The sequence below is a fragment of the Nicotiana attenuata genome, unplaced genomic scaffold (genome assembly GCF_001879085.1).
Source record: "Nicotiana attenuata strain UT unplaced genomic scaffold, NIATTr2, whole genome shotgun sequence".
In the NCBI taxonomy this organism is placed as follows: domain Eukaryota; kingdom Viridiplantae; phylum Streptophyta; class Magnoliopsida; order Solanales; family Solanaceae; genus Nicotiana; species Nicotiana attenuata.
Window position 1 is genome coordinate 350822 of NW_017670962.1, and position 7671 is coordinate 358492.

The following is a 7671-nucleotide window of genomic DNA, read 5'->3' on the forward strand; positions in this document are numbered from 1 at the left end:
TATATATATATATATATATATATATATATATATATATATATATATATATATATATATATATATATATATATCACTACAAAAAACGGTCCTAATTGCGGGGGTTATTTTTAAGATTTGCGGGGGTTTTATGTTGTTGCGGCAATCATTAAACCCCCCACAATAAGGGTCGTCGCAATCGAGTTGCGGCAGTTTTTTGCTAACCGCCAGAACTAAGTAGCGGAGGTTACTTCGCGGCGGTTGACCCCCGCAGATCTCAAAGTTAAATCTTTTTAAAATAATTTTCAGTTACGAATCGCAGCGGTTTTAAACCTCCGCAATATAACTTTTTTTTAGCATATATTTATAGCTCCTGTCAGTCATAACCTCAATAATTTATTGAATTTTTTAATTCATATATTATTGACAAATTACAAATTAAGCTGTAAATCATAATCAAAGCTAAAAAAATTATTTTAAAGTTAAAAGATATCAATAACATATCATAAAATCACAAAACGTTATCATAAAATATCATTAGTCTTTAAAACTAAATTGTCAACATTAAGTAGCATCACTCAAAAACTATTTTAAACACAAAATATTCACCCCAATATTCTAACATCTGCTTCAACCACACAATTACATTGTCACAATTAATGATCTAAATGCAATTGCAATGAAATCAACGGTTTCCACTAGAATTACTATCACCGCATGATCTTCTTGCGTCCATTGGTGAAAGGGGTCCACAGTCCGCATCACTTGGCTGCATAAAAAAACAAAGTATAAAAATTATGCCAGAATCAGAAATTACAGTAACTCTAGGTTCTACTAAATACTGTAAGCAAATAAGTGTAACTCTTCAAGCTTCCTTTGTACTTAAAACTCAAATTTAGATCAACACTGCAGCCCTTTTTTTTTATTGGCCGGAGAAAAAAGATATTTGTGCATCCCATTAGAAAGTGAGACTAACTCATGCAAGAATCAGAAAGAAAAATATAATAGAGAGAGAGGAGTTATTCAAAGAAAACAAATACAACATACAAGAATAGTACACTTTGCTCAGTTGCTGCCGCACACGACTGTGGTTCTTTCTCTTCAGAAACTCTGTTTGGTCTAAGGAAACTCTGAAAGGATGGGTCGTGTACGCACCAAGACAGTGAAGAAGTCATCTCGACAGGTAATTGAGAAGTACTACTCCAAAATGACTTTGGATTTCCACACAAACAAGAAGATCCTGGAGGAAGTTGCCATAATTCCTTCCAAGCGTCTCCGCAACAAGATTGCTGGTTTCTCCACCCATCTCATGAAACGTATCCAGAAGGGACCTGCTCGAGATATCTCCATGAAACTGCAGGAGGAGCGTGAGAGACGTATGGACTTTGTTCCTCATGAGTCTGCCATCAAAATTGATCTCATGAAGTTGACAAGCAGACCCTTGACATGCTTTCAGCCCTCGGCATGTCTGATCTTCCTGGTGTTGTCAAGCAAGCTGCTGAGCCACAGCCAGTAGCAGCTCTTCCAAGTATGGTCGCGGTGCAGGAGGTTTTGGTAGGAAATACTAGTAAGAGTATTTTCATAGATTTGATGGACAATTGAAGAAGTTTTTGGTAGATTAAATGTGTTAGGTTTCCCTGATGTTCTTTGAGGATTCGTAAAAGCTTATAATTCCGTTGTTGAGACATAATGTTAGCAATCCTTTTGGTTCTAAGCACCATGTGATATATTTCCTCAATTACATAAATTTTGCTGCAGTAGAATGTGATCACTACATTATCCTTAGATTTTAATTTCATATTGTTGCAGGGTGTTCGGTGTGCCTAATGTTCTAGGGTTCATATGTTTCTCAATGCTTCTGCTGTTTAATTTCTTCAGGATTATAATGTTATATATCACTTTTAATCAAAAAAAACATACAAGAATAGTACTAATCTAAGACACTTTATCTTTGCAACTAAACAAATTAAAGTGAAAAAATTGAAGAACTTTACTTACCGTTGCAGGAGAAACCGTCGAAGGAGAAGCAAAGAACCCCGCAAACTGTTCTGGTATAGTCCCTTCTTTCATTATCATATATGCCTTGAAAACGTTCATCATTTGATTGTGAGCATTCATCATTTGATTATGGTTATATTGACATTGGGACGAACATGAACCTTCAGTACTTGAAGTACAATCATTGTTTTTGGTCCCTTTTTGAATTTTGACTTGGTCATCCAATTAAATTCCATTGTTAATATTGAGTGGCAGTTGTCAACTCACCTGCTCATATTTAGCTCAAACACAATGTCCATATTTAGCTCAAACACAATGTTCATATTTAGCTCAAACACGTCTTAGCTCTCTCATTTCTACTTCCAGAGCCCGGTCCAGAAACTAAACTGGTCGAGAATTTAATCCGGTTTATAAGCCTTCTATTGGAATGGATACTAAATTAGTTCAGCAAAGGCTTAGTCATAAACCTTGCATCACCAAAAATACAGCTTATTCTTCTTCTAAGTAAAGACCAAGAACAACAAATAACATTACAAATTAAAGAAAACCAAAGTAGAGTATGAAAAGAGAGAACATGCCTTTCTTGAAAAACGCCCCCCTCCCCCACCAATATTTCTTTGAGATTGGAATTCAAAGGAAACTCAAGTGGAAAGGTAGAAAATGCCACCAAATTCACTATATAGTTGTTGAATTTTTCAAAGATAAGACAAGCATGCAGGGAAAACCTGATAAGTACTGCAATTGCATCACAAAATTGAAAGTAACCAACTTTCACGTAAGGTCTGAAGGGACTTAGAGGGACTGCTGAATATGTACTAATAGTCAAAAATATTTACCTATTGCTTCTACAGTCCAATGGCTCCCAGAACGCTTTCTAGATGAGGCCTGAACTGTTGGACCTCGCTGTGATGAGTCCTGAACTGTTGGACCTCGCTGTGATGAGTCCTGATCTGTTGGAGTCGAGTGAACTGATCGAGATGGCTGTGATGCGGCCTGATCCATTGGAGCTGGATGATCCATTAGAGCTGGATGGGATGTTAAGTGAACTGATTGAGACGGCTGTGATGCCGGCTGAAATGTTGGAGCCGCCTGCGATGTGGGCTGAAATGATGGGGCCAGATGTGTTGTGGCCAAAATTGACGTGGTCGGATGTGTTGGCATGCATGGCGTTGATTCAGTACCTTGTGAAGTAGATGCTGACTTATCTGAATTTTGCTTTTTCAGCAAACGCTTGAACCTTGGCATATCTGCAATTCCCTAAAGACTACTCACACAAGAAGGCTACCTTAATATTAGCAAATACAACAACACCATGAAGGATTGCATAGTCTATAAGGATAAAACTGCATACCACAATACCAAGTTAACAAAATATAGCTCATGAAAACAGTAGTAGCTGAGAAATATAAAAAATAAGAATCCAATATGGTTAAAAAGTAAACATTCAAAGAAATGTTTGAACATGTTAGATCCACATTATAATAGCTTATCAAACACGTACCGAATTCAACGCAAAACCCGAGCAACAAACAATCACAAAACTTTCATCATAAAGAATAAATATCACTTTCTTAGCCAAAAGATAGTAGGTTTTGAAGAAAAAAAACACTAATCAAACTATCCTAATCAAGCAACAAAAGATTGTCCAAATTCTTGTTGCAATTGCAATTTGGATATTTTATTATATCTATTCAGTCATATGCTCCTCTATTGCAAGTTGGATATTCTCGTAATCAACATCAAAAAAATGTCCAAATTCTTGTTGTTGGTATGGCTCATTCTTGTTGTTGGTTCACGGTCTTTACTGCTCTCCTTCTCGGGCTTCCATCTGGAAGTGTGACAATACTTGCGTGCTTCTGCATTAACATCATCCTCCCAGTATAACATGCAATCATTTGGACAAGCATCTATCTTGATATAATCAAGACACAACTTACTGATGGTCTTCTTGGCTTCATAAAAAGAATGAGGAATCTTTGCAAATTTAAATGCATCTCTGAGTAGATCTAGTATCATAGTTATTCCCTTGTCACTTAATCCAGACAAACACTTTATGTGATAAAGCTTTAACAAAAATTCCAACTTTGAGTACTTAGACCCTTCATATAATTCTTGACGTCCATCTCTAAGCAACTCAAAAAAATCCTTGTTATTTGAAGTGGGCATATCATGTATCATTTCTTCTTCTCCGACTACTTGTGACGGACCTACATCAACACCCTCATGCCTTAAGCCCCCTAATGCTTCATTAATGAACAATTCTACATGATTTTCAACGGGTGGTGCATCTTGAATGACCTCCATATTTTCAGAATTATGCAATACATTCATTTCCCCATGCATAACCCAAGTGACATAATGTTGAGGGAACGGCTTATCGATCAAATGATCAAACGCTACATTTCTAGTCTGCCACTTCCTACAACCACATTTAGGACATGGACATTTTATTTTATCTCCTATAGCTCCATTGTTAAATGCAAAATCTAGAAATTGATTCAAACCAAGCAAATACCCTGGTGTGTTCCTTGGCATTCCAATCCAAGATTTATCCATTGGAAGTTAGATTATTGTGCAATAATATAACCTATAAGATTTCATGAGGAAGAAAATTAGTAGTCTATTAGCACAAGAAAACAGAACAGAAAATGAAAAAATTAGTTAATTCTAATAGAGAACATACATAACCAAATATCTTAAGAAAAGATAATTGTGATTTTCATGAAGTACCGGTAGATTTGAGATTAAGAAACAAAGTAAATAAATTTGCAATTCTTCTGCCTATTCTAATCTCTCTTTATTCTTCTAATTTGTTTTAGAGGATTTTAGGTTAAGAAGTAGAGTAAATTTCAATAGTGAGGGGGAGAGAGGAGACAATATAAAACTAAATACACTAGGTACTACAATGAATGCCTTTTTTTTATATAAAAGGTACTACAATGAAGGTTAGAGCAATGAGATAAATGTCAAATATCATGAAAAAGTTCAACAATATTTAATGACTTTGCAAATTAGGTGCACTATGAGCCTGATATAAGCGGATCCAAAAAAAGGTCGGACCACAAGGGTTTATTGTACGCAGCCTTAAAACCCACAAAATGCAACTAAATTACACCTTCATAAGATGCAAAAACCGAATTCAACTTTCTTTCAAGAACCACTGTAATTCAAAATCTGCAAACTAAAGCACATTTGCACAAGAAAAATATAACCGAAAAGCTGCCATGAATAATATATTTCTACCACAGTACATTTCCAACTTAGCGCAGACAATTTAATCTTCATTTAAAAATGACATCAAGCTGCCAAAATACCAACAAAAGGAACATGTTGGTATTTGCTCAAGTTTGTTTCTTTTTCTGCATTTTAGTAGTAAAGTTTGGTTAACATCGTAGCTAGCAAGGAATAATGTATTCAAGCGTGCCACACTTCAAAGTTAACCTTTTCCTCCCTAAACTTTTTGTTTGGTGCAAGAATGCATTTACAAGAATTTGGTGTCTTCTCATGACAGTTGTCATCTTTTGTATACAGCGATATATCATACAACAATTTCACGCCAACAACTACTACAGTATCCAAAAAAGCAGCAAAAATAATGTACTTGATGAATTGGAGTCCAACATAGATTGCCAACACTTACCAACAATAAAAGACTAGATAAAAAACATTATTTCCTGAAATTCTAGAACTGGAGTCCAACATAGATTGCCATGTGTTTTCCAACGAAATGAACCAAAAGGGTTCAACAGCATACAAGTATTCATGCAAGAATTGTAGTTTCGTTTGATGAGCAAATATTGGTCCTACAGTTTTGTATAAACATAGGCAGTTCCAAAATAGAAGATAAAGTAACTTATTCCCATAACTGAAATATTGCTGGTTTAAAAGTGTTCCTAGCTTTACCTTTCCGCAATAGGATACTGAAAATGTATCCTGCATTATAGGAAAAATGTTTATATACTAGGTAGTACACCCCAAACAATTAAATAGAACAGTTTATTTGGAACTGTTGAAATAACTAGAATTAGGGCATGGATTGACGAAGATGCAAAGATAAAAAGAATGGACAAGCAAAAGATATGTGACTAGAGATACAGATGCGTTAAACAGAATGAAGGAATAGGCAGTTTCTGATTCATCATTCATCAAGTACAGTAGTCAGGCAAATACCCGAGCAACCAACCGAAAAGAGGAAAGCTTAAAAATCTATTTGACAAGGGGAGTGATTATACAAACAAAAAAATCTCTAATAAACAGAGAAAATCCAAATCTAACATACAGTATCCAAAAAAGCAGCAAAAATAAAATTAAAGCCACATGAAATAGAAAACATACAAAAATTACTGATTATACAAACCCAAAAATAGGGAAGATGAAAGACCCATTTGTAGAAATAACATTGCACTAATCCAAAAATAGGGTAGAAGAACTTACTGTAATTGAAGATACTTGTCGATTACTATGCCCGAGTGAGTGATTGAGATGTCTTTGCCACTGCTATAGGGCGAAAACGCGAGGAAAATCAAAGAAAAAAGAGGGGAAAACGAGGATTTGAGTTCAAATCTTACAAATGGAATGAGAAATTCACACAAAACTTTCAATTCTAAGAAAAATAAAGTAGAAAGAATCATGAAATTTGAGTTAATCTCTTAAAATTGAGACCTTTACCTTGAGTCTGTGGAAAAACGTTAGTGAGAAGTGGCGGAGCTTTTGAGGTTTTGTTATATTTGTATTTTTTTCAAGAGTAAAAAATGAACGAAGCAAAAATAAGCGTGGGAAATATTAGCGCCCTATTTTATTTGCAGATGGCGTAGGTTTAGAGCCGCCGCTATTTGCTTATAATTGTGTCAGTTAAGTAAACCCCTGCTATTTAATGAAATTTGTGGGGGTTGGAGCTGACCCCCGCTATTAAACCGCCGCAAATTAGGCCGGTTTTTTGTAGTGTATATATATATATACATATATATATATATTGAATTGTTGAATACAAATACGAGGTATAATTCAAAGCTATTGAACTGTAACTTGTACTGTAGATCCCCTACCTATTGTGAATGACTACGACTGCACAACACCAATAAAGCAATACCAATTGTGACCTTTTAGATAAGTACACACAATTCTGTCCCAAGTAAAGATAGTTCTTTACCCTTAATAATCCAACGTGAGTACTTAAAAAAAGAATCATGTCTTCGATAGCTCTATTCTATTAGCTGTAGCACGAAATGCAGGCATGTGGACCAAATTGGCCACAGTTGCACAAGAACAAACCCTTACTGCTCTTGCATGTGGATAACTACCACTGAGGCGGATATAGCTACAAAGTATCGATTTATCTATAAAAACCTACTAAAATCTTAATAATATTAGGTTTGAATTCGTAATATTAACAATATAATAAGTTTATTGTACAATTGAACCCATTAAATAATTTAAATCTTAAATTCGGCTTTACATTCAGTCCTATCGACAGAGATGAGACTTTCCCTTTTATTTGACATTTATTCTTATAGTTTCTCAAAGTGCAAAATGACTTTTATAATAATTTTATTTTATAGTAAAAACATTCAAATAAATTAGTTGTTGATCTTACGTAACATTTTAAAGAATTTTAGTTTTGGAAAAAGAAAATCAACTGAGACAGCAAAACTGTTAGAATTATTCCATAATAAACTAAATATTTTTAAAAAGTATTAA

General features: G+C 34.7%; 1 protein-coding gene and 1 pseudogene across 11 annotated transcripts; one reads left to right on the forward strand and one right to left on the reverse strand.

Moving 5' to 3' along the window:
* Positions 1 to 479: 479 nt before the first annotated feature.
* LOC109244846 lies at positions 480 to 6824 on the reverse strand. 11 transcript variants are annotated; one of them, XR_002070736.1, is made up of 5 exons: positions 6643 to 6818; positions 6409 to 6471; positions 4490 to 4561; positions 1975 to 4393; positions 480 to 745 (listed from the first exon to the last, which is right to left on the reverse strand). XR_002070736.1 is itself a non-coding variant. In XM_019412005.1 (5 exons), exons 2-5 carry the CDS (start codon positions 3217 to 3219, stop codon positions 738 to 740), a joined length of 471 nt encoding a protein of 156 aa, XP_019267550.1. In that variant the 5' UTR covers positions 3220 to 6471; positions 6643 to 6812; the 3' UTR covers positions 480 to 737. The 11 variants fall into 11 exon arrangements, 5 of the variants coding, with proteins under 5 accessions (XP_019267550.1, XP_019267549.1, XP_019267548.1 ...); XM_019412005.1 differs by having other exon boundaries at positions 1975 to 2058; positions 2811 to 2889; positions 2920 to 6471; positions 6643 to 6812; XM_019412004.1 differs by lacking the exon at positions 4490 to 4561 and having other exon boundaries at positions 1975 to 2058; positions 2811 to 3238; positions 6409 to 6468; positions 6643 to 6809.
* On the forward strand, positions 1024 to 1968 carry LOC109244847 (annotated as a pseudogene).
* Positions 6825 to 7671: the final 847 nt, after the last annotated feature.